We start from the raw sequence: 27,287 nt of genomic DNA on the forward strand, positions 1-27,287 counted from the left end.
TGTAAAGGTCACAAACTCCGGGGTTAAACCAACCCAGCTTTGAATTCCAGTACTGTGACTAACCAATCAGCTATGTGACCTTGAATAAATTTATTTTTTGAGCGCCTTTCCTCATATTCAACGTGACAATTGAAAAATATACTTCTTGAAATTGTTTAAGCGGAAGCCTGGCAATGCTGAGAGCTCCAGTCTCAGCACTGTGGACGCAGGGCAGGAATTGGCGCTCACCCTCATCGGAGGCCTCTCCATGCCCCTTCGATCACTGTGGCCACCTTCTCCCCTCCCTGAACTGTGTGCAGAGAAAAACTGAACAAGCATTTTCACTGTCCTTTACTTCTCTCCAAAGGTCTTCAAATCAATACTCAATTGCTTATGTTTCAAAATATAGAATTTGAATCCTTACACGGAACAGCTAACTAAGATCCTGAAAATCTAAATGGACAAGAGAGATGAAATTCAAGAACTTTTATTTTTTGAGGTGAAACAGGCCCAGTATCAAAAACACTAGAAACCGTTCCCCTATGGCAAGGTGGGACCCTGACAGTGACATGGCACTGAAGCACCGGGGGCTGTTAAAACTACTCATGTGGTCATTAGGTCCTCTGGAATGTTGTTGAATAGTCGAAACATCTGGAAATCCGCGCCCAGTTTTTCTTTCCATCTCCCATGAAGATCAAGTTCCCAGACTGCCAAGAACAAATCACCCAGGGGCCACTTCTCCACCTCTTCCCACTGCCTCCTCCTTAAGTAGAAGTGAATCAGACAAACAATATGACTTTTTAAAAATTATTTAATTTAGTAGTTTTCTTGGAAAAAAAACAATAAGGCAAAAAACCGAAAAAATATATAGTTTTGTTTTGTTTTCATGTGACTTTATTTCACCTGAAGGACTCGACGCCTCTTCCATTAGCAGGAACCTCACTGGGGATCAGGCTGGAAACGTAGTGCAGACAACGGGGAGGGGGGGCGGGAGACAGAGCAGGGAAGTTCCGTCTGTTTGGAGAGTTCCCGCTGTCTAAAGCTCCGCCCCCCACCCCAGTTACATCAACGCTTTTATGGGCCTCCTTGAAAGAAGCAGCCCTGGAATAATCCCTTGCTTACGCTGGGATTGAGTTGAGTTCGCAGGAGGACCTTCCCCAGGAGGTGTCCCTCTCTCAAGTTCATCACAGCTAGGAAGGAAGGGATGGCGGGGAAGGAATAAGAGTGCTATTTACCCAGTATAGATCCAATTTCCCTGCTGGGATGGCTTCCTCTGGAATGATTCTCCCCCCAGGACCCACACTGGCTGAGGCTCGGCAGTTAAGGAACAGAAACAAAAAGCACTAACAAAAAGCATACAAGGAAGGCACCTCGATTTGTGATCCTCAACCAGGGGTGGGTGGCACGGCGGGGTTAGATTTCTGAACAAGACAACTTAAACAAATACAGAACAAAAAAATGAAGGAAACCAGGGACCAGCAGGAGCAGTTCTCTTCCCCACCCCACGTGACGGTGCTTTTAGCCCCGATTCCTAGGAAGAAGGCTCTTTTGGGGATCAGCTCTGTGTGCTGAGATTTGGACAGAGGCAGGCTCAAACTGGAAATTACCCTCCTGACTTTCTACCCATACTCTTCCTAGTAAGAGAAGGAAAAAAGGTAGGAAAGAGGTTAGGATTTCATTTTCAAGAGTCAGGTAATTAGAAGAGCAGAGTTTAGACAGCAGTGGGCACCTCATGATACAAACCATGGACAAGGTCCCTGCTCAGTAACCGCTGGGCGGGATCCTGATCAGGTTTGGAATCTGTCTGCCCCTGAAAGAGGGAAAGTAGAGGCGGCTCCAATCCACATCAGTGTGTCCAAGAGAGAGTCCCAGGGAGACAAGTGATATCAAAAATCAAGATTCTTAATGGGAAGAAGGAAAATCAAACCAGAAAAGAATGAGATTTTTCTCTACATATATATACTATACAGATACTTAACGCACTATTCCAGAGGTGGCTCCAGTCCATGGGGCTTGAGAGATGGTGAAAACTTATTCCAGATACACTCCTTCTCTCAGATTCTGAAGTATATCAGAATGGGACAGGTAACGCTTTGCTCCACAGGGCACAAACCCGAAGCAGTACTGCGCGGAGGGAGAAGAGAGGAAAGGCAATGAAGGATGGGGGAGAGGAGGAGCGGGGAAAGCAAGAGTGGCCAGCAGTGTTCTTCCATCCTGTCTCATGTTCTCAGAAGTTCTCCGCCTGAGCAAGTCCGTAAAACCCCTTTGTGAAGATAACGCAACCCTCCTACCGACCACCCAAGTGGTCCCGGGTGCTGTCAAAGAAGATGGAGAACAGCAGCAGGGTGTTTCACGCGAGTGAAGATCGAAACTTCCAAGAATTTAACTCTGAACGTCCCGGCCTTGCAAAACAGTCCCTCTCACAAGTGTTCCAGTGCCACGGTTTTCTCTGCATCGACACCCCGTTCAATTGACCCCATCTGTGAACACTTCATAACGTCACGCCCAAGCTCCACCACGAGCATTCACGATGCCTCTGTTGGTTAAGTCTTACGTGGTGTTTCTTTTTAAAGGGAACCTCTAAAATCAGCTCTCGCTCTGAACTGCACCGGAACGCCCCCGCGTCATCCTCTTTCGCAGGTCCTGGCTGGGCAGGCTCTGTAAGGGGAGGGTGAGGGACAGCATCTCAAACCGGGGCCGAGGGAGAGGAAAGGGTCAAGAGCACGTGACTCTGCAGAAGCGGGACGACACTAACACTCAGCCAGGACGCCTCTCCCTCACACACACAGGATCCAGAATGTCGATTTCAGTTTCAATCAGCTAAGGCAACCAGCCAATCACCACCAACGGTGTCTGCTTCTGGTGATTGATTTGGAAAAAATGATTGGTTAAGACAGACAAACTTGAGGAAAGCTCTCCGTAAGAGTCACAACTGCCAGCTTTCCCGCGCATCCTCTGTCCTCTTCTCCTTTGGATCCTCCTCCTTCTGTCACGGCCGGTTCAGAAAATGTCCGGGCATGAGCTCCAGTCCTGTTTCTCTTTACACTCCCAGTATCCTCCCCTATAAATATGGGTTAACTCCTTGGTAACAGGGTCCTTCTTCCGCTCGAACCACAGTGCCTTGTAGGGATCGTAGGGCGTGCCTAAAAGGGAAAGAGGGTGAAGAAAAACACAATCAGAGCCGAAAACACATGGGCATTTGCCACGCGTCGGGACTGGGAAACAGAGTAGAAGGCGTCCACTACCATCCTCCGTGGCTTTCATAGCTTCGGCTTCTCTCTTCTTTCTGGAAAGTCTCTGTTTTTCCTCCAGGCGCTGCTTCTCGGCATTTGCTTCATCCCAGCGCCCATTCTCCATCAGTCTCTGGTCGGGCCGTAATCGGCTGTCTGTGGGGGCAGTGCCAGCTTCCCAGGCATTGAGAGTTAGAGCCAGCTCTGAGAAGTAGTACATGTTTTCTGCATTCTTCCTAAAAGTAAAGGGTGAGAAAGAGGAAGGGTAATGCCAGAGCTGAGACCCTTGTTAGTTAAAGAGCACCAGCTAAGTTCACTACAAGGGCTACATCACCCTGGCTGTGCTACAGATGGAAAGACTCCAGGACCAACCACATCAGGTTCACCTAATTAAGAGACCCGACTGGACCATTCCCCATCCCCTCCCCAGGATCACTCAACTGGATAGTTTTCTGGGCCTGTGCTATGCTCAGGTGAAATTAGGAAGGATGAAACATTCTACTAAATAAAACTTCTTTCTTCCTGTTTCCTTCGCTTTCTTTTTAACCTCTTTCTGGGATAACCTTGGCTATTACTGAGGACTGAACATATTAAATAATGACAGGAGACAAATGGCCTCCACCTTAATTTCTTTCCAAAGTCCTGCACATTATCTCAGGGACCTTTATACTGCTGCTAGGCCTTTGGGCCACAGGTGGTGAGCATCTTTCTCCTCTAGCCACTTCTGAATAGTTCTACTCTAAATTACAGAAAAACATCCTTCGGAATCACAATCCAAAGGACCTTTAGGAAACACCAAATGTTTTTGGCAGACGTGGTTTGAGTAGTTTGAACTTTCCTGGGACAAGGCACGCTACAACCCAACCACATGGGGACCACCTTCTGGTCATATCTCCAGGTTCCGATGTCCCGTGCTCAGTCGCTCACAGAATTAAGTGGGAAGGAAGGCAGAAATGCCACAACACTGCTCCAAGGCTGAGGTCACAGCAGGACCCGGGCGGGACCCACACTGATACTCACGGTAAAGGATTCCGCTTCCACAGCATGACCCTGCTTTCCTCTGCTTCGTGGCCTCGCTGCCGAGTGTCACCCCCATTTTCCCCGATGACTGGGTGTACTTTGAAACACTCCATTTTCTCATCCCACGTCCCCAGAAGGGCAAAGTGAACTTTTCCTGATGGATCTGTCACTTCCCCTGTCACCTACAAAGAGGGAGAGCAGGGCTCTGGAGTACGGCATTCGCTGTGTTAGCTTACCTGACTACTCTGGAAACCGAAGTCCTAGGGTAAATACTGGTTAAATCCTGTTACGACAAACTCCATGGAACCATTCAAATTATTTTGTTATGTTTTCTTGAGCTGCTTAAAATAACTGAGTCATGAGTTGGAGGATTCATTACCATTTTGTTGTACAGATTTTTGTTGTAATGATATATGTAGGAAAAGGATCTGACTGTACTCAGAATTATGTTATATTCTTCTCTCCAGAAAGTGGAGAGAGCCACAAACAGATTTCTTCACTCTCCCATCAAAACTCACAGCACAATTCCACTGCGGTGGTACCAGAACTCTCACTCAGACTTCAAAGTACCCATGCCTTCTTCTGGTAACCCTTTCCTTCGTCCTTCCTCGGTGTTGCCCATTTTCAAATCTCATTGCCCTTTTCATTTCTGGCCACGCCTGCACAGCTTGCAGAATCTTAGTTCCCCAACCAGGGATCGAACCGGGGCCCACGGCAGTGAAAGCACCCTAACCGTTGGACCGCCAGGAAATGCCAATCCCTCATTGCTCTTGACTTTTATTCTCTAACTTGTTGTCTTTTGCTGACTTTCTCCTTTATCTCTCCTTTTTTTTGAACACACACAATCCACCCACCTACACCAGCTCCAAAGGAACAGACTTTCTATGGGATACACACTAAGTGAAAAACATTTTTAATTTCAACTTCTCTTACCTTTCTTGCTACATCCCGAGAGAAGTAGCTGTAAGGAACAAATTTAAGATTGCACTTGTCTCCTGTCTTGTGATTCACAATATCAATTTCACCAGACTATAAAAAGAAAAGAATCATGGATTGGTTTTATTAAGAATGGATGACTTGAATACATGCTAAGCCTCATGCGTCATAATTCTTTTCAATCTTACATTCTAGCTTTCCTGTACTTAAGATTCAGGTCTTAGCCAACCTTGAGATGCTGTGGAATCCCTCTGTAATCTTGGTATGCCAGGTTGGAATCAAGGCCAAATGACCTTTTTTTAAAAAACTGTGTCACATGTTCAGTGGCATAATTCGACCTTCAGCACACACACTGATGATATTCACATAATAATTTACCTTCCCAAACCAATCCTCCACTCGTACCCTTCATGAACTCTGTGCTTAAAGTATTCTACTCACGGTTTCAACCCTACATATCGTGGGCCTTTCTACACTTCATTCATTGCATTTTCTCCTCCTTTCTATCTTGCAAATCCCAAAAAGCTCTTTAAGACTCAGCTTCATTCCCACATCTACCGTGAAGCCTTTCCTGACTGCTCAGACAGAATTCCCTCTCTTTTCTGAATTTACTGCAACCACTGTCTTAAGAGCAAATTGACAATGAATTAGATAGTTTGACTGTTTGTTTATTTATGGCTACGTTGGGTCTTCATTGCTAAGTGCGGGATTTCTCAAGTTGTGGCGAGCGGGCTTCTCATTGCAGTGGCATCTCTTGCTGCAGAGCACGGGCTCTAGGCACGCGGGCTTCGGTAATTGTGGCACACAGGCTCAGTAGTTGTGGCTCGAGGGCTCTAGGCTCAGTAGTTATGGCGCACGGGTTTAGCTAATCCGCGGCATGTGGGATCTTCCTGGACCAGGGCTCGAACCCGTGTCCCCTGCATCAGCAGGTGGATTCTTAAGCCCTGTGCCACCAGGGAAGCCCCTAGATAGTATTTTAGTACAGCTCTTACACTAGTCTATTTTGGCAAATACTTTTCATCCTACACATATCTGTCATATATCTCCAATGATAAAATAACTCTTGGCAGGACAATGCCTCATATGACTTTGTATTCCCAAGACCTAGCACTCAGCTTGGCAACAAATGTTTGATGAATAATGAAAGGATGAAGGATGGGAGCCATGTTTATTATTTTCTTGTATTCTTCATAGTACCTAACACAGCCCTAGTAGAGTAGTCACTGAATGAATGTTGTAACTTGGTCATTTATAGGTAATAGTTTGTGGTATAGAAACTCGGGGAGTTTGGGGGTGGGATTACTGCCTGAGAGAAATTCCTCAGGCAAAACTGATAAACCAGTAACAGCAGTCTGGGGCCAGTTCACACGTCCTAAATACTACAAAGATGGACGTATTCTTCTGAACTTCAGAAGCATGCTGAGTCCCTTTACTCACCTGATCGATCCACAGTTTGCCCACAATAATGTTGTGCACTGTCGTGGTAACTTTCTTCCAAGTGTAGTGGTGCCCAGTTGCGTGGAAGATACAGTGGATGCTACCTAGAAGCAGAGAGTGGTACACAAATTAAGCCAAATATTAGAAAAACAGCACCATGCTGGCTAGAAATAATGATGGATTGATTTGATTTTATCAATATTTCTTACTTTTAAAAAGAAAACAATAAGTCAAAAAGGACTTATAACCTTTATAAATGTTGGAAGCACTGACTGAATTTTTCACGTGATTTTAAAATTTATGAATAAAATATAACTAATGAGGACAAACATTGACAGCTGATACAGCTTAGCTGGGAAGTAATATTCTGCAGATGTAGAAATAAAAATGAAAGCAAAACCCCCAATCTTTTCACTAACTGTACCTGCCATACTAGCTGCAAAATTCACAGGAACAGGTCACATCTGCCCCAACATGAAAAAATAAAGCAGCATATGGAAAAGAGCACACACTGGTGCTCAGTACTGGGGACAAGCCCTGTTGTGAGTAACTAGCTGTGTGACTTTAAGCAAACCACTTGTCTACCTATGGGCCTTAATAGTGAAAAAAAAAAAAAAGGGGGGGGGGAGTAGTGGATAGAGCAGGGGCACCAGCTCCAACACTCACTCGATGTGTGAGCACGTGTTGCATAATAAAGAATTTGTCTGGTCTTTGTCCAACCTCTAAACCCTTGTAATTTCCCAAGTGACAGTAGTGTCTTTGTTACTCATGAGGGCCCTGGTGATATATGCCAATGAGGTGCCTCAGGTGGGCCCCTAGATAGCTTATGCCAACAAGATGACTTAGGACGAGGGTGGGCCAGAAAGACCAACCATGTCATTAGAGAGCAGCGGCTACGGGTCACCTGATACGGGCTAGATCTGGCCTCCTGACCTCCTGGGAATGGTATTTCCTTCCTTCCAGGGAGGGAAGGAGGCCAGGATATTGAGTTCAGTCACGTGGCCAAGGATTTGATCAACTGTGCCCACATGATGAAACCCCAATAAAATCTCTGGACAAGGAAGCCTGGTGGAGCTTCTAGGAAGTTAAACACATCAATGTGCCAGGAAGGTGCTGGGCCCTGATTTCATGACGAGAGGGCATGGAAACTCATGTCCAGGATCCTCCCACACCCCCTGCTATGTGTCTCTCCATGGGGCTGGTCCTGATTTGTACCCTTTATAGCACTCAGTACGTAAGGTCTTCTCCTGTTCCTATAATCTCAAATGAATACCAAGCCAAAATCAGTGGCTTCAACAGAGGTGAGTGGAGATTCAAAATAATCCAAAAATTTCAGAAGATATACACATTAAATAATACAGTTAATTCCAGTAACGGTATAACTCTACGCTCCCTCTGTAACCACTAACGAAACGAACACTAAACGTGGCTGAGGCGTGTCCTTCTTGTACAAAAAGGTTAAAGTAGTCCTGGTGGCCGCAGCAGCGGTCATGCTGACGAGGACAACACTGGTGACAACGACACTGACAGGAGCAATGGCAACCCCGCTGAGGACACCTGCTGTGTACCGGACACTGTGCTAGGCTCTCCTCACTCATTTACGCTTCACAGCCATCTTCAAAAACATCTGCTCTGCCTAACTATGGCCTAAATCGCTTGTTCTTCACCACTGCAGTCTAAGCCACCAGCAGCTCTTGCCCAAACCTCTTTTCGGCCTCCCGGCTTCCACTCTGGCCCCCCTTCAAGTCTCTAGTCAAAATGATCTGTTTAAAACATGTCATATCAACTTTCCACACCGTAAAATCTCTCCATTACTCCCCACTGTAGTTAGAATAAAACTCAACTCCTTCCACGGTGTACAAGACGCTACAAGAGCAGGCTCCCGCCTACCCTCTGGTCTCATCCACCGCGTCCCCCTCCTCACTCTGAACCAGCTGCTGTGGCCTTGCTGTTTCTCATGCGTGCTATGCTTGCTCCATCCCCAGGGCCCTTATCTTTGGGGTTCTCTCTGCCAGTCATCTTTTGGTTTTGTTTCTTTTTGTTCTCACGTCTCTGCTCAAATGTAACCTTTTCAAAGAAGTTCCTGACTCTGCTACAAGGGAACACACAACACTCTCCTTCCTCCATCATTAACCCCATCTCTGCTTACTCTATTTTCTTCACTGAACCACCACTATATAAAATCAAAGTACTTGTTTTACTTACTTTTGTGTCTACTTAAGAATGCAAGCTAAATGAGGGCAAAGGAGCTTTTGTTCACCATTATGTACCCAACTAGAAATAGTTACCAGCACATAGTGGTTGATACCTTAGCTGCAGGCTACATTTGTATCCTACTGCTGCTGATACCAGCTATGACAAACTTTGTGGCTTAAAATAACACAACTTGGGACTTCCCTGGTGGCGCAGTGGTTAAGAATCCGCCTGCCAATGCAGGGGACACGGGTTCGAGCCCTGGCCCAGGAAGATCCCACATGCCGTGGAGGAACTAAGGCCGTGCGCCACAACTACTGAGCCTGCGCTCTAGAGCCCGCGAGCCACAACTACTGAGCCCACGTGCCACAAGTACTGAACCCTGTGTGCCTAGAGCCCGTGCTCCCCAGCAAGAGAAGCCACCGCAATGAGAAGCCCTCGCACTGCAATGACGAGTAGCCCCCGCTCGCCGCAACTACAGAAAGCCTGCACGCAGCAATGAGGACCCAATGCAGCCCAAAACAAACAAATAATAAATAAATTTTTAAAAATAACACAACTTACTCTCTTACAGTTCTAGAAGTCAGAAGTCTAAAATCAAGGTGTCAGCAGGTGTGTGTTCCTTCTGAAGGCTCAAGGGGAAAATCCATTTTCTTGCTTTTTCCAGTTACTACAAGCCACCTGCATTCTTTGGTTTGTGGACCCTTCCTAGCATCACTCAAACCTCTTGCTTCTGTTGTCACTGACTCTGAACCTCTGGCCTCCCTCTTATAAATACCCTTGTTGATTACATTAGGCCCATAAAATAATCCAGGATTATCTCCCCATCTCCAGATCCTTAACCACATGTCCAAAGTTCCTTTCACTGTGTAAAGTGATAAATTCATAGGTTCCAGAGATTAGGATGTGGATATATTTGGGGGCAGAGGGGCATTATTCAACCTACCACATCCTCATTTTACCAAATGAAGACTCTGAGCTTAGAGAGGTCAAATAATTTTCCCAAGGTCACAGAGCTAGTGACAGCTAGAGCTGAAGTTCAAAATAAGAGCAGAACATGTGTACAGTCCAATACCATAACCCTATATCCCAACCTGATGATGTACCTGTTGTTCTGCAGTGTCCCTTCCAGTTCACTGGGATAGTGGAAAAATAAAGAACACCCTATGACTACCTTCGTTTATATATTATTTGTGTGTTGAAAACTTGACAATTAGTTAAAGATCCCAAAACTGAGCCATTTAAAATGTATAAAGGGGAAGACAGCCACTTAGAGAATGGTAGAGTAAGAACTTCCATGTAGCAGCTCCCCAGTAAAATCAACAAGAACACACTAACAAAAGTGATCAGAATCAACTTTTTCATAACTCTGGAAATTAACCAAAGGCTTACAATACTCCAAGAAACATTTACTCAAGAAAAATGGCTGACTCTCAGTAAGCAAAATGAGCTTTGTGGCATTTTAACTTGCCCCGTTCCTATCCTTCTCTCCCCAGCTCAGCAGTAGCCTTGAAAACTGGTAGCCTCACAGTCATGGTAGCCGTGAAAACCAGCAAGCAGTCTAGCAAACACTGGAGGGAGTAGAACAGCGTGAAGCTCCCAAAGCCCAGCTCCAAAGTACTGTCATTAGCTGACCTATCTGGTGGCTCCCAGTAAACTCCCACTCACTGGGCTTATCTTTATTTGATCTGATTCCGCACCCCCTGGGGCAATTATCAAAACAATCCGTGGCAATTATTTAACACAACAGCTGCCACAGGTGGTGATAACAGTTGGAGCACCTGAAGAAATAACGGCCCCAAATTCCCCAGATTTGACGAAAAGCACTAATCTCCACTTACAGTCCAGTGAATGCCAAGTGGATCAACTCAAAGAGCACCACACTGAAACCGACCTTAATCAAACTAGAAAGACACAAACAGAGGATCCGGAAAGCAGTGAGAGAGAAGTGATGCGTCACACACAAGTGATCCTCAGAAACCACGAAGGCCAGAAGGCAGTTGGATGACGCATTCAAAATGCTGAAAGAAAAAGACCATCAAACCCAGAGTTCTATGTCCAGCAAAATTATCCTTCATAAACAAGGAGAACTAAGACATTCCCAGAAAAACAAAAACCGAAAGAATTCCTGGCTAGCAGATCTGCTCTTCAAGAAATGCTAAAGGAAGTCCTTCAGGCTGAAATGAAAGGATACTAGGCAGTAACTTAAATCTACCTTAAGAAATTAAGAGACCAGTAAAGGTAACAGCAATTAAACTACATAAAAGACACCAGCATACATCTATTTTCTGCTTATAACTTTTTTCTCCGATATGACGTAAAAGACAACTACATAAAGCAACAGTTATAAAACAATGTTGATGGAATTATAATGTAGAAAAATAGTTTGCCTGAAAATAAAAGCACAAGGGAGGGAAAAGGTAATAGATCCATGTAAGTGCAAAGTCTTTATATCCTGTTGAAATTCAGCTGGTATTAATCTGAACTAGATTATTAGAAGGTGTTAATTTTAATACCCAGGATAACCATAAAAATACCTTTAAAAAATACCGTAAAAGAAATAACAAGGGAATTAAAATGGTAGACTAGAAAAATATCTATTTAACACAAAAGAAGGAACGAACGGCAGAGTAGAGGAGGAACAAAAAGGACATAAGATGTACAGAAACAAAATACCAAAATGGCAGATGTAAATCCTAACTAATCAGTAATTATAATAAATATAAATGGATTAATCACTCTAATCAAAAAGTAGAAATTGGAAAAATGGATAAAATATATAAGGAGGACTTTCTGACTAAAGTGCTGCTGGGGCAAATTCAAGGTGCATGGAGCCCAGCAGTGTCATTGACACAGAGATCAACAGGCTGAGTGGCTGTTTCATTCATCATATCAAATTGTGATTCTTCTTGGGTTAGAGAACTCCAATCCTCTATTTAAATGTATCTCTTTAAACTTGAAGCTACCACCCAATTCCAAAACGAGTGGATGAGCAAACTCATATTTACCCTCTACCGCAGTCTTCATAATTTTGCAAACTTCAATTGTATTTCCTAGAAGCATTCTTTTTTCCAGACTGCAAGAATTCTAACCTTTTCAGTCAACTTTACTGGAAGACTCAGACCACCTTCCACCACCGCAAGAAGCCATCCATCTCCCTGCTCACTCACGCCCCTGTCCAGCTGTCTTTCTCCAATGGCGCCTCTTGGCTTAGTGATTTACCCTCTGGGAGTTGACCGCCACTGAAAATGGATCGAACCCGTGTCCCCTGCATTAGCAGGCGGATTTCTTAACCACTGCACCACCTGGGAAGTCCCGCTACGTCAATTCTTGTTCAATCTCCCTACAAAGGCTGGGATCTTTGTTTGGTTCACTTGCATTTCCCGAGCACCTTAGAACCACACCTAGTACGTGGTAGGTATACTCAGTATCTAATAGATGGGGTGACTTAAGATAATATATCCTGATGAACCCTTAACAACCAAAGGAATGAAATCCTATCAAAGATTTTTTTAACTCTAAAAAATTAGATCTACCACTTATATCATGTTCCTATAGTTATTTACCCCTCAAAGAATTCTAGATTAGTCAAATTACAGAGAAAATGCACAGCACATCGCTGGTAATTTAGGTTTACTGCCGTTTTTAAAATGTATATAAACTTCCTCAGAATTAAATACATATAACCCATCCCTTTGGCAATCCTCAGGGGGCCTCTGAAACCCTCCTGCATGGATGAAAGTTATACTGCAATATGACCACTGACACCCTAGTTCTGCAGATTAGGTGTGAACATCTCAGGTGTTTACTACTCTTAACCTAACACACTTCGGAAGCTATCAGCTTCAAAGACAGTTAAGCAATTAGAACCTTTTCAAAGGTTCTCAGTAAAGATCAAGACCAAAATCACTTAGTCTCCTTTTCATCTTGCATATTAACCATGAGGCAACAGAGTTAACATTTCAGTTTCTTGTCTTTTAATATGTTACGAACATCCCCGGATTTTTTTCTGGCTAATTTCTAGTTTGCACTGTACCTGCTACATTGTTTCTGAGAGAAAGGGGGATTTACTAAAGCAGAGGACTGTACTGCGATAACCCAGCACTGCAGCTCTGCCACATGAAAGACTAGAACCAGGACATGGAACGCCATGGAGAGCTCAGGAGTTACTACCAGCGCTGGCTCTAGGGAGCCACTTGCTTTCTCTCTACCTGCTTTGTGTTTCTTTTTCTGCAGACCAACGTTCACTCTTCAGTACACACGTGGCCAAATGTGGCTGGCTCTAGTTCAAAAGAGCATCAAGAATCTACTGCCCTTTCTGAATAATCTCACTTCCCCTAAAGTACGGACACACACACACTGCACACTAGGATTCCTACTCCCAGGCCTGACCTTTCTGATCTTGGTGCAAAATTAACTTGTAATCCAATAAGACCTTTTAAAATAAAGTTTCATTTTACCTGGAGTTCAGCTGTTACATAAATGACACCTAACCCCTCCGGTGGAGGAAGAGAGAGGGGAGAAAGGAGAGGAGGAGGAGGAGGGGCTACCCAGGAACCCTAACCTTTTGCAGTCACAGGAGTTCTGATCTATAGAGAGAAGCTGATTGCTAGGGAATTGGGGTAAACACCACCACCTAAAAGAATTTTTTAAATGCATGCTAAAATGTGTATTCTAAAATAGTACTTAAAGATGCATTAAATATAGCTAAGAAGACAAAGAACTTATGACCGGATGGGTCCTTAAAGAGTCTCACACACACCGCCCCCCCACCCAGCAGCTGAGAAGTTAAATGACCTGCACAAAGCTAGCTCGTAAGGTTCAGTGCCTGAATCAGACCTCCAGGTTCCTGGCTACTGAACCAGTTAACCGCCTCCATCCTGCCAGAAAAGCTTTCCTTCCTGGAGCACAAATTCTTACAAAGATGGTGGCCTTACCAAGCGGCATAATGGAGAGGTATTTGCCTCGAAACTTGCTGGTGATTTTGATTTCCTGACGCAACGTCCAGCCATTTTTGGACTCAGCGTGGTGTGCAGCCGCAGGGGGATGATGACTCACCTTGAAGAAATCAGTGGTTCAAATTAAAAGGAAGAAAGGAGAAAAAAAAGATACTGCCTATTAACTGGTGATAAACACCCCAAATTCACACTTGACATTTTTACACCCATAGCAGTAGATGAATACCAGGGCCTCCAGTGTTGGAAGTCCTGAAGGAAAAGAAGGCAGTTGGGGATGACGGGGTCTGGAATTTCTGCAAACGTTAACACCCAGGGGTATCAACCAAAGAAATCATCCCTTTCTTCAAAAAGGAAACGTGTCACAGTCCTGAGGCTCCTTTACCTGCTCACAGAGGGATCGGTACCCATTCTCCTCTAATCGGTCTAGCTCAAAGGTCTCCCCAAGGAGTGGGTTGAACGGCTTGCTGGTACGGAAGACAGTAGTGGAGTAGGAGGACACGGTGAAAGCTGCAACATAACAGAGCTGTTCTAGAGAGTTCTCACACTTTGCAGCTCGGTCTAACAGCTCGTGGTATTCCAGATCTTCAGTAAGGCGCTGAAGCATGGATAAGGGCTCATTAAAGTTTACCTGTCAGGAAAAGAGCAGATATAAAAACTTTGTCCGCACATCCAAATGAGACAATTTCTTTCTTTCTTTTTTTTTCTTTTTGCAGTCGGAGGGAGACACATATCAAGATGTCAAGATGATAAAACAAATCACGGGGAAAAGAAGAGGCCTTTGCTCAGTAGAGCAACTCCAAGATCTAGCCTGAAAGCAGCCCATTCTCCTCGGCCAACTGTTCATGTCAATGAGTGGTGGAAATTCCATTTTCATTTATTTCACTAACTGGAAGCACTCCGAGATGGGAACCATGCCTCTTCTGCTTACCACTGCATATCCAAGAGCCACTGATGCCTGGCCCATGAGAAACTGTCATCACATAGGTACTGAATGAATGAATACAAGGGGAAATGGACTTCAGCACAAGTATACGCAGAGAAGAAGTTAGGTATTTAACATTTTTGAGGGAGGGAAGAAAGGGTAGTAAATTCTAAGTGCAGTCGTGTCCTGACTAGTGGAAAAAACATTAGTTAGCTTCCGCTCGCAGGCTAGACCACTGCTGAGTGTCAGTTCAGTTCTGCATCAGGCAAGGACTCTGCTTTCTTCTCTGAGGCTGGACAGTTGTGTTTCTGCAGCTGGAGTATTCATGATGGGGGCTAAGAGAGGGCTCTGAGTGCTTCTACCTTTCAAGTTTTGGAGCCAACTTAGGGCACTCAGCCACAGGATGAAGCAAGTGTGTGTCTGCGTACCTCTGTCGGGCAGAAGATGTCCATTCGTGCCACAGATATTTATTGAGCCCTCGTGTGTGCCAGACCCTATACAACTCAGCGGGTATAGAGAAGTGAACAAAAGAGACATTGTCCCCTCATCCCCCAAAGAATGAGCTTCTAAGTTGACTGTCTGGAATTTATGATGACTTTACTACTTTAAAAACTTACTATAAAAAGAGGTTGGGTTCCCAGGCTAGTCCATAAAGCTTATTTAACCAGCAATACAGCTAAATAAGCCTGAATATCACTAGCCCGAGTTGAGTCCAAAGAAGAGAGGAAGGAAGAAAAAAATGGCCTTTGTATTGAATGGAGCTGACCTAAAGCAAAATTTCAGTTAATAAAACAAACAAAAACAACACTTTTATTTCCTACAGTCCTACCTCTTTTTATTTTTCTGCATTTTTATCCAACCTTCTACCCCCCAATCTCGGAGTCACATACTACCTTAATGCTTACTGCCCTCCCAATTATGAAACATCTTGTAATTTCCACTATAACAAACTTTGGAAACAAAGTATAAAGGAAAACATCTATTTGAAATACCATCACCCAAAGATAACCACTATTAATAGTTTCATATTTGTTTCTATGCATTTATACATTAAAAAAAAATACTAGAGCCTGCTTTTTCTGAGAAATATACTAAGCATTTCTCTGTGAAAATTTCCCAAGGGGGAAGTAGGATCTACCCTGCCTCAGCTAAAAACACTGTACCACACTCCAAAGCCATGCTGTCCGCACAGAGAAAAGCACTATGATAAGAAAAATGCACACCGAGGGGAAACGGCTGGACAGAACTCAAATCCTCAAGTGTCTTTTTAAAAGACGGTACTTATTAACTATGCCAACAAAATCTCTCCGTGGCAGAACTGCAGGCAACATGCAGTAACATTTCCATACATTTCGAGGAAAATGAGACAGGTGATGTGCTCCGCTGGTGGCTACAGGACAGATGAGCACCACCTGGGCCTAGAATCAGTATATCCTTACTTAGCCCATCACCGCTTATCACACACACACAGCCCTGCCCCCCAACAGCTGTTCCAGGAACCACAGTTTCTCTGAAAGGGCCAAGCTTTTTATACTGGTCATTTTATCCCTCAGAGGGCTAACAGGGAAACAAACAAATCTGAGAATTTACAGTGGAAAGAAGCAGGGTGTTAGTTATATGGCTGATGGAGAGCTGCGCAGCATAACATGACAGCCTGGAGATTAGCAGCGGCAGGAAGCCGTAACTGCTGACAGGCAGGAGGAACAAAGAGCAGCGGTGGTATTACCGCAGCGCAGAGGCCAGAGGCGTGCGCAGAAGCTAAAGCCTCAGGGGGGCCTGTCCAGTGGAAACTAGAGCCACACAGCTGCTGCCAGAGCATTGCCCAAGAGAATGTAGCCAGGGCGGGGAGTGCCCTGGGACTTCTCCCATCCTCCCGCTCCAAACTCCTTCTGGTGCCTTGCACTGGTGGAGCCCAGCCAGAGTCAGCAGGCATGGAAGCCTGAGAAACACAGCCTGGAGGGATCAGCTTTCCTGTGACACAGCACAGAGCAGCGCAGGGGTGAGGACCAGATCCACAGGCCAACAGGTACCGGACTGCACATTCCTTGTAACGATGTCAACAAGGAAATAATGGTAAAGTAGGACAGAGAGGTCACCTGGACTCAGAACCTATCTCTAAGCAGGAACTGCATTTCTGAGGCTGCAATGACTTGCCTTTCCAGCCTACCTCTCCACCACTTCCTTCAAGGCACTAGGCAAAGAAGCGGGGCTTCTTTTCAGGCCCCTAGTCAACCACTTATTTTATGCTTCTCCAGTGTGCTTACTCATGGCCATTTCCTGTCTGGAGGTCAACATTTTTCTAACAGAAATCCTATGCACTTACATACAAATCTATTTTTTTTCCAAGACTCAGTTAACTAATTACTTTAACATTTGCTGAATGATATATATGTGCCAGGCACTGGCTAAGCATCAAGGATATAAAGACCAGTCTCTGCCCGTGAAGAACAGTCTATGGAGAGAAAGAAACCACTCACTGGTCCATCAGCCCCAAGAGGCTAGGAGAATGCTGTCTGTATGCCGTGCAACCGGCTATGGGCAGAGCCTGCAGCCATTCCCCACTCTCCATTCTTCCCTTCTTCTACAAGTAGTTGAATCCCCAATTTTTAACTAGGTCATGCCACCAAGAACAGAAGTCTTCATTTCTAGTCTCCTCTCCAGCCAGCTGAGGCCATATAACTAAGTTCTGGCCAAAGAGATTGAAGGCAAAAGGGTTCATGATATTTCCAGGAAGCACCCTTAAAAGGCAGGACATGCCCTTCTCCTCTTTCCCTCTTCCTGCTGACTGGAATGCGATCCTGACGGCCCGAGTTGGAGCAGCCACTTAACACCTGGGAATTGAGGCCACAGGCAGCAGAACAACAGGACAGAAAGGAGCCTGGTCATGACAGTGTGGAGCATCGTACCAGCCCTGGACCACCTACTTCTGGACTTTAACGTGATAATGAGTTAAGCTAATATTTGTTGGCCAGCTTTTTCTGTGAAAGGTTATATAGTAAATATTTAGGCTTCAAGGGCCATACGGCCTCTGTCACACCTACTCAACACTGCTGTTCTAGGATGAAAGCAGCCACAGACAATCTGTAAATGAATGAGCATTTACTGTGTTCCAATAAACTTCACGGACACTGACATCTAAATTGTATATAATTTTCACATCACAAAATATTATCCTCCTTTTGATATTTTTCAACCATTTAAAAACATAAAAACTATGCTTAGCTTGTAGGCTATACAGATGGCAGCCAGATGTGGCCCCAGGGCCACAGTTTGCTGCCCCCTGGTCTAAACCAACATATTTTGGATTCTTTAAACTGAACCTATACCTGATACACTGATACAACCCCAGGCAGCTAGGCAGTCATTAAACTCTTGGGGAGTGAACCAGCAAGTTAAACCCACTGTCCAGAAATAAACAGTGGCACTTGTTGGAACACAGGGAAGAGACGGCTCACCCTGACCAGATGCACGGGTGAAGGTCTGCTGAAAGAGACGACACCACAGTCGAATCCTGAAAAAAAGGGTCTCAGCCAGGACAAAAGAAAAGTGGCATAGGTGGGTGGGAAGCTGACGAAAGTTTGGGCAGAAAGAGCAGTGTGTGCAAATGCCCTGAGGGGAGAAGAAAAAAGATGCCGGTGAGTCCCTGAAGGTAACTCCCAAAGACCAGAACACGGGCACATGTATGGGCGGAGCCTTGTCCTTGGTGAGGAAGTATCAAGCCCACTAAGGGATCGGGACTACTCTCAAAGCAGTAGGAGCTAGTAAAGGACTTTAAGCTAAGGAATGACATGATTACATTTGCAATATTGAAAAGATCCCTTTTGAAAACAGTGTGGACAGATTGGAGGAGGGCATGACAGGAGGCAGGGAGGTCAGTCCAAACACCTCCTTCACCAGGGAGATGGTCCACAGCTTCCTGGTTGGAATGAATTGGTTTTGCTTTGGTCTCCCCAAACCTTTGTATGCACAGTGCTTCCCATCATAGAAATGAATGTTTTCTACCTGTTTTCATGTCTGTCTCTCGAACTACATGCTTCTTGAAAACAGAAACGATGCTGAATTTTATCTTTGCAGGTCCTCAGCACATCTGGCATAGGAATTTGCTCAAAAGTAACTGTTACTGAACAAATGCATCTGACTCTAGGTGATCTGGAAACATACCAGATCCCTAGCGAAAATTAAAGCCGCTAGTTTTAAGGGATCGTTTATGACTGTAAGGGTAACAAGGACCATGCCACAAACTGCCACAGGAGTGGGTGGAGGCTGTCCCGGCCGCACTCCTCTGGCCGGGGCCTGCGAGGCCTTCCGGGCAGAGCCTGGCTGTGCAAGACCCTCACCGGCATGGGGATCTTGGAGAGTTCTTTTCCGATGCAGTTCTTCATGATGCTCCACAAATTGAGGCTATAGTTTGGCTTGTATGGTATCCTCGTTCTCTTTTCCTTCTTGGTCTCTTCCAGCTGATGCTTGTACTAAGCGCAAAAACAAGGCCATTCAATCACTCACAAAGAACAGAAAACCCAGTATTTATAAGCTTCCCTTCCCCCATGCTAAAAAACAAAAAACAAAAAAACCAGTACTTTCTGTTTCTCTTAGTACTTTATAAGCAAATCCTTGGGAATGACACCTAAGTCTCCCAGTCTTGGTAATTCCCAAATAAGAGTTACCTGTTCATCAAGGCTGATGTCACTGCTGGCTCCACTGATGTTGCTGCCAGTACGTCTACACAGATGGGAAGCGTATGAGAATTACCATAAAGATCAGAACTAGAGTTTGGTCCTCACCACGTCTTTACAAAGCAGAATGCTAAGGACACGGCACAAACTTATTGATGAGTGATCAAACGACGACACTTAGAAAGCAGTACGTATGAACAGACATCTCTGGAGAACTTGTTCATGTGAAAAAGCTGACAGTCTTCCACTTACGTAAGGAAAAGAGTCCATATCTTAGTAAACAACTATGACACTTCCACTGAAACATTTCTAACCTTTCCATGGCCAGATATGCTCATTTTGCGCGGGGTGGGAATCAAGAATGACTTACTTGTGGCCCAAATTTTCAGGCATGGTGATGATCTCAGGAGCATCAAAGAACTCATTCTCGTCATCCTCATCACTCACGTCTCCTTTGCCAGAGCAGCACTGACCTACAAGGAGGAAAGCCGCATTTGTTTCCTTGGGCTGCATTTATCAAAACCTGGCACAGCTGGAGCTTTCAAATATTAACCACAAACCTAGTAACAAATGGTAGAAAGCAATGGGGAAGTCAGAAGAATAAAGGGCTCGAATTCCATCTCACATGAGTCGCTGATTCTGGAGAATCTGGAGCTCTCTCTATCAGCTGCAGAAAAGCATGTGGCTGGGATCAGACAGGCCGTCCAAGAGCCAAGCCAGCAGCTCACCTTTGCCAGAAGCAGCGCCGCCAGGAGCATTTGCCGGCAGCACCGTGGCTCCTCGGAAGGCTCTCTCCAGGTGATTGTGCTGCTTTGCCAGCTGCTCCAGGGTCTCTTCCAGGCGGATACGCTGGTCCCTTTCGTACTGCAGGGACTTCTGCCACTTTTTACTGTGGGTCTGGGCTAACACAAGGAAATCTCTGCAGGCCTGTATGGAGAAAGAGTCGATATAGGTCACCTCAACTCAGCTAGTCAGAGATTCCCCTCAGGCCTCTGTAAGCCCAGTAAGTAACCTTATTCTGGGAACCTGAACTAGCAAATTACAATGAAAGGCCTTCCCTGTTATTCCACAGTATCAGGGACAGCCAGCTCCATGACACAGTCAAGGTCAACTCCAGAAAAAAATATTGAATGTGGTTGTCATAGTTCTTTCATATTTTCCTGGTCATGAGGACCAAACAACAAATGCCAAGTGAGCAACAAACCTAGACAAAGTATTTGTGCAACATCACAAAGGGCAGCTATGTGAACTGCTCCAAAGAAGAAACCTATTGACTAAAAGGTGGGGAAAAGCATGGGATAAGCATGTATTGCTTTCAATACATTCTCAACTAAACTCAAGTCACCTAAAACTGAGGAATTCAGACACTGAGAACAGAGAGTCTGCAGTGAATTAAACCAAATATGGGGAAATTTAATTGGTTTTTATTTTGGTCACTAAGATAATAACTGATCTTAAAAATTAGAAGCCTACCTGATGAATCGAAGAAGGAATCTAGAGACAAAACACAAACCTGACCATATTAGTCCCTTCACTGGCTCCCCATCGACATTAGGACCAAATCCTAACTACTGGTCACGGACATAAATGGCCCTTGTATCCTCCTGTCCAGGTAGCTGGGCCCACCCCTGCACCCTGCCATGGAGCCACCCTGAACTGCTCACCCTTTCTCAGACATGCAGATTTCTTTCAGGCCTGCCCATCGGAGCACGTGCTATTTGCTTGGCCTAGAATGCCTTCCTATCCCCTTTCTCTGCTTGGCCAAGTCCTCTTCATTCTTTAAGATCTATGGCAAGTGTTACCTCTTCTGTGACACCCCCCCCAACCCCCATCTCATAAGTAGCCAGTCTCTCCTCTACTTTCCACAGCACTTTGCACATATTTCTATTTTACACCATCCACAGCAGTATCGTGACTTTCTCTCCAGATGGATTATGAGCCACTTGAAGACACCATTTATAGCTTATTCACATACTTATCTCCAGCTCCTAACTGAGCTGCTTTGTACATAGTGGGAGCCTGATACAGTTTGCTTAATAAATAAATGAAGGAAGGGAGCAATGTAAGCTTAAAAGTCTATACCCTGTTAAAGAGAAACTAATAGGTAAATAGAACATCTACTCCCATGGTTTCAACCTTTGCCTATGGGCTGATGCCTACTAAATCATAATTCCAGCTCTGCGCTCAGGGAGCTGCAGACCAGACTATCCAATTGCCTACTCAATGGCTCAAAGTAATCTCAGAATCAGTGGGTCCCATATGAACTCACCATGTTCCCTTTCTGACTCTGCATCTCCATCCCAAGAACAGTTCCAGGGCCCTTCCACCTGCCCAAGCCAGAAAACTAAGAGGGATCCTTGATTCTTAGTTTTCTTCCCTCCCCACATCCAATGATCAAATCCTACTGATTTTTCTTCGATATTTCTGGACTCTGTACATTTCTTTTGTTCCTCCACACTCAGAAGCAGTATAGAGGACATACTCTGGAATTGTCACAGCTCCATCCTACTATCTAACTATGGAATTTTTAGCAAGTTACTCATCTTCCTCATCTGTAAACAAAGAATGACAACAGTAGCTATCTCAAAAGTTGTTGCTTAACATGTAAAGCACTTAGACCAGGCTCATAGTAATCATTCAATAAGGTGTTATCTATTAACAGTTAAGCCTGCATCAAAATCGGTCTTATCCTCTTCTAATCCACTACTACCAAGCCCATTTAGTAGGATCTGCACACAGCCCCCCACCCCCCATACTTAACTCCTCTTCAGCCTTATCTCTAGCTACTTCCTTGCTTGGGTAACAGTCAACTGCAAGTGGTTCCCAGACTTTGGGAGAGAGGGAGGGATCCACACACACCACACCTGGATCAACTCTCTTCCCTCACTTCCTTTGAAGAACAGGGGTCACAACTCAAAGTTAGTGAGAGAAGATTATATGCCAGGCGCTTTACTGAATACTCGACATCCATTATCTAAGAAAAGCCTCTCCACACCCTGAGGGCAGCTACTAGGATCATCACCATTTACAGAAAAGGAACTGGGGTCACCGAGGGACTAGGGTGCCCCAGGTCACAGAGATGGGAACTGGGGCAGTTGGACTTCAGGACCCCAAACTCTTTGTTGCCTTTTTTTCATAAGAAGACTCTCTCGGGTCTTTCAGAATTTATCTGGGGGGTTACCTTCTCAGATCCTCCTGGTCTGAGCTAGACAATCCCACGGTACTACAGCACAGCAGCCTGTGCTCACATCTCTCCTGGCACGCAGCACACTCCATAATGATCTGTTCACTCCTCTGGCCCCTCACTGGACAGTAATCTCCCTGAGGGCAGGGACCACAGCCACATTAGTTTTACATCCCCAGCACAGTGCCTAGAACACAGAAGGTGCTCAATAGGTGTTCACTGCATTAGCAAATGCATACACTGACAGTGTCAAATGCGCTCCCCTGCTTAGACTCACTCTGATAATAAGAAAAGCTATATCCTAAGCAAGCAAGCAACTGAGTGGAATGAGTGCATTCTTCCTTTGCTATAACACTGCCTGTTTAGAGATGTGATGTGCTAGCATGTCAGTTTTAAGGCCTTGCCATCATCCCCTAAAAGGTACAAAGGAAATAACACAGGGCTAAAAAATGCATTTCCTGCAGTAACTGGCTATAAAAGGGGCAAAGACAGTGCACCCAGGGAGAACAGAATGAGAACTGACACAAACTCTGGATACCTAGAACTCAGGGAAAAAGAACTGTCGCCAGGAATGAAGATAAGCATATTTTCAAGAGAAAAGTCCAAAATAAAGTTCCAGTTTTATGAGACATTTTTAAATCAAGAGGTGTTTTATTTAGCAACTTTTTCCTATCAGAGTAGGAAAAAAATTGTCATGGAGCAGGGTGTTCACCTGACATGGATAAAAGGTTAACAGATGGTTGTGTCCTGAGCTGTTCAAAAGTATATTTATTTACTACTGATTAAATGACCTGTATGATTTATGAGGTCTTCCTGATCACAGGAGGACCAGAAAAACAGGCACACAGGCACCAAGAAGTACGAGAGTTTGGAAAGAGAGCACACGACCCAACATCAGAAACACAAGCGCCAGTGCTGGTCTGCAGAATGGTGCTGGGAGACACTGATCTGCCTGCAGTCCTTAAGGGGACAAAATAATTTCTCTCCTCTACTTCATGGGAGTCGGAGCACTGAAGAGAGTGTTCAGCGCTTCAGAAAATGACACGAAAGTAAAAGTTACTACAACTTTCTATTAAGAAACAAAGGGGTTTTAAATGCAAAAAAACAAATTTTCCCTTGGTCATAGGAAAAGACCTTCGATCTCTAAGAGCCACGTGGACACAACTAATTCTAAGCAGATGCCTTATTATCACTCCTCCAACAAGGAAAAATCTGACCCTAGTGAGTAAGTTCATCCCATTTGATTAGATAGGAAAACAAAAACACCTGCACAAGCCCCTCCTGAAAGAGCAGTGTTCTCACGTGCCGTATGAAGCAACCTCTCGTGTTCCTATGCGGAAGCTGACGAACCTGCCGGGTGAGGATCAGTCGCCAGCAGAGGAAGAAGGGCGCTATTTAAACTGTGCACTCACTCCATACCTATCACCCAGTATCGGACACACGTCACCAACGTCAGTGGCACGTTGGGTTTACCTGGAGCCCTGCACCCAAGCAGCCAAAGTATTCCCTAAAGCAACGACAGCACCCGAGCTAGGAGTCATAAGGAGGCAGAAGCACTGGCCCCTTCTTTTGAAAAGAAAAGTACCCAAGGTTGAATATTTTGTCTTACCCAGAATTACCCCTCAAATCCAAGACTCAAGATGGGACTAACCAGGATTACAAGGTTCTCACTAGTACTTAATCCAGCTCCCACTTACCACACTGTAGGCCAGGGTGCGTTACCAAAGTAGGGGTCAGACTCCAACCAAAATCTCAAAGAACGTGGAAGTGGAAAGGGCCCATGAAGACCTTTTAGTTCCAATAGATAAAGTTAGAGAAAAATAGATAGATAGATAGATATCTGATAGATAGATAGATAGAACCACAACCCAGAGAGGTGAAGGGACTCAACTAACATCACCATCAGATGCCCTGCTGGTGGCAGACGCAGGGCTGGAGCAGTGTCCTCCTGACCATTCAAGCAGAGCGGGAATGTCATTCCATCTGTGCACCCTGTTCCATTTCATGCAACAAAAAAAATGTAACTCAAATCCCTTGAACGATTAAGCAGGACCTAACGTCCTATGCTTTACCAACTACAATTTTCCAGCATTTGGGGAGAATTACATTTCAAAGAGGGAAAGAAGCAAAAAGCAAGGCAGACATGTGCGCGCTTACGTTGATCATGGCGTTGGACGTTATCCTGAAGAGCGTGGCCCGCTCGTTGACCTGTTTGATCTTCTCGTTGCTCTCGGCCGGCAGCCGCAGGGACTCCAGCTCGCTGAGCGAGCGCTGCAGTGCCGTGCCGTGCTTGGCGATCAGGTCGTTGCATGTGCTCAGGTCCTCCACTTTGCTGGACAGGGTCCGCAGGGTGTTCTGCAGCTCGGTCTTGTCGGTTTGTGAGACGGACTCTTCATCTCCTGACTCATCTGTACGGGCGGAAAGGTGAGTGATAGGACTCCAAGCCCAGGGCTGAGAGTCGGAACCCTACCCACGCTGCCCACAACCAAACTGACACTCCTCAGGCTGTGCGTTCTGACCGACCGAGAGCTCACCATTGCCAGACGATTCGCCTACAGGTGGTCCACAGCCCACCTGTGTCACAAACAGCTGGGGTACTACTACTTTTTTTTTCCTGGGGCAGACCACAATAAGCAATTTTTCTGCTCACGCTTTTTTTCCTTCTAGTTTTATTGACATATAATTGACATATAGCACTGCTACAAGTTTAAGGTGTACAGCATATACACCTTACATATATTGTGAAATGGTTAAAATAAGTTAACCTCCATCATCTCATATAGATACAAAAAGAAGGGTTTTTTTCCCTTGTGATGAGACTTTTAGGATCTACTCTCTTAACAACTTTCAAATACACCAAACGGCAGTGTTAACTACAGTCATCATGTTGTATTTTCATCCCCAGGACTTATTTATCTTATAACTGGAAGCTTGTACCTTTCTTTTTTAATCTGTTTTTTTTTTTTTTTTTTTTTTGGCTGTGTTGGGTCTTCGTTGCTGTGAGTGGGCTCTCTCTAGTTGCGGCGAGCGGGGGCTACTCTTCGTTGCGGTGCGTGGGCTTCTCGTTGCGGTGGCTTCCCTTGTTGCAGAGCACAGGCTCTAGGCGCACAGGCTTCAGTAGTTGCAGCACGTGGGCTCGGTAGTTGTGGAGCACAGGCTTAGTTGCTCCGCGGCACGTGGGATCTTCCTGGACCAGGGATTGAACCCGTGTCCCCTTCATTGGCAGGCGGATTCTTAACCACTGCGCCACCAGAGAAGTCTCTGGAAGCTTGTACTTTTTGACCACCCTCCTCCATCCCCTCATGTCCCAACCCTGGGGTTCTTCTTAAAGGTGCAGTCTCTGGCCCCACCCCCAGAAAAACCTTGATTTGGCTGGTGTGAGGCAAGGTCCAGGAATCTGTATTTCGAATAAGCTGTCTGGGTAACTCTGATGCACACTGAGGTTTGCGAACCAGTGACCCAGAGGACAGGATGGAGACGCTATACGGCTCTTGGGGCTGGGAATGAATATTGAGCCTTTTAACCCTAGCTTGAGGGTCCCAATCCAGTCACACTGATTATTGGTGCAAATCCACTATCTGTTGGGTGGTCGGTGGGCCTGCACGACATGGGTTGAGAACTGCAGCCTGGATGCTCTCTGTAAACCATGTCCACATGATCAGAAGACTCACTAACTTATCTTTCCTAAAGGAGAACTCAGGAACTTCAGGATGAGCTCATCTGACACTAAAGCCACCCCTGCACTGAAAGCTGTGCACGGTCTTCTGTTAAATGACTTTCAAATAATAAGTCAAGCAGAGAGCTGTGTTGTGCCTCTTGCTATCACTTTTGTCCTTAACACTTTGTAACTGCAAAGTTCTTTTCCAGCAATGTCACTTCCTTTGGGGGAGCTAAAATCAGCACTAAAATCAAAACAAAAGAAACAAGGAAGGACCTGCCCTATCTGTTAGGCACACAGGCAGGGCCAAAGTCAAAATATAACCTGTTACCCGGAAATTTACAAAGCAGTAAACTTTCCTTTCATTGCTTAAGAGATATTAAACACAGCACGGGAAAGAACAAGGGATAAGAAACACAAGAGATGAACAAAAGTTAGCAGGTGAGCATCTTGGTCAGCTCTAAGTGAACAAGCTCAGAATGACTAAACTATCAACAACTGCAGGGAAATCCTACCATTTTCCTTTAAGAAAAATCAAAACATAATTAGATTGTTCTTTTTAGTGAGACTATGGTAGCAAAATAAAGATTTTTCACAGAAAATATCACATATAATTATTATTTTTTTAATGTGCCTCAAGGCTGAAACAGCTCTGGCCACCAGCCCAGGCACCAAGCTGGGTTGAACAAAGGGCTGGGCACTGCTCTGCCCAGACTGATATAAGAGCAGCACCACCCATCAGGTGTCTCTTTGTCCACTGCCAGGGGGTTTCACATACAATGTTTCTGGCCATCTACGAAGACTGTCGGTTTCAATTCAACCAGAAAAGAGTTAAGTAAGAAGATGTCAGGAGAAAAGAAAAAAGTAAGGACAGATCCAAAGTGTGAGTTGTAATAATCCTGACTGATCTATCAATAAAATAATTATTTCTCAAAATTTTAAGGTAGTCAGTTGGCATTAAGAGCCAAAAGGATAACTGATATGCTCCTAAGACAGAGTTTCCCAATCTGAACAACTCTGGCATTTTGGGCCAGCTACCTCTCTGCTGTGGGGCTGCCCTGTGCATTGGCAGGAGGTTTAGCAGCATCTCTGGCCTC

At 45.1% G+C, this 27,287-nt stretch overlaps 1 protein-coding gene and 1 non-coding gene across 2 annotated transcripts in view; both read right to left on the reverse strand.

The window, feature by feature from the left end:
• Positions 1–1,863: 1,863 nt before the first annotated feature.
• OSBP (oxysterol binding protein) overlaps positions 1,864–27,287 on the reverse strand; it is a 32,966-nt gene continuing 7,542 nt past the window's right edge. Inside the window, exons 3-14 of the mRNA XM_029208514.1 lie at positions 24,690–24,940; positions 20,077–20,275; positions 19,719–19,821; positions 19,340–19,394; positions 19,013–19,144; positions 14,136–14,381; positions 13,733–13,853; positions 6,603–6,706; positions 5,163–5,258; positions 4,230–4,411; positions 3,225–3,445; positions 1,864–3,122 (exon numbers count right to left, since the gene is read on the reverse strand). Coding sequence (XP_029064347.1) covers positions 2,980–3,122; positions 3,225–3,445; positions 4,230–4,411; positions 5,163–5,258; positions 6,603–6,706; positions 13,733–13,853; positions 14,136–14,381; positions 19,013–19,144; positions 19,340–19,394; positions 19,719–19,821; positions 20,077–20,275; positions 24,690–24,940 — 1,853 coding nt within the window. The 3' untranslated portion in view covers positions 1,864–2,979. The remainder of the gene's footprint in view (positions 3,123–3,224; positions 3,446–4,229; positions 4,412–5,162; positions 5,259–6,602; positions 6,707–13,732; positions 13,854–14,135; positions 14,382–19,012; positions 19,145–19,339; positions 19,395–19,718; positions 19,822–20,076; positions 20,276–24,689; positions 24,941–27,287) is intronic.
• Positions 26,817–26,958, reverse strand: LOC114887844. Its single transcript, XR_003791608.1, has one exon. It is a non-coding gene; the product is annotated as a small nucleolar RNA SNORA48 (small nucleolar RNA).

The sequence above is a fragment of the Monodon monoceros genome, unplaced genomic scaffold (genome assembly GCF_005190385.1).
Source record: "Monodon monoceros isolate NGI ecotype Baffin Bay Population unplaced genomic scaffold, NGI_Narwhal_1 Super_Scaffold_7, whole genome shotgun sequence".
Lineage (NCBI taxonomy): Eukaryota > Metazoa > Chordata > Mammalia > Artiodactyla > Monodontidae > Monodon > Monodon monoceros.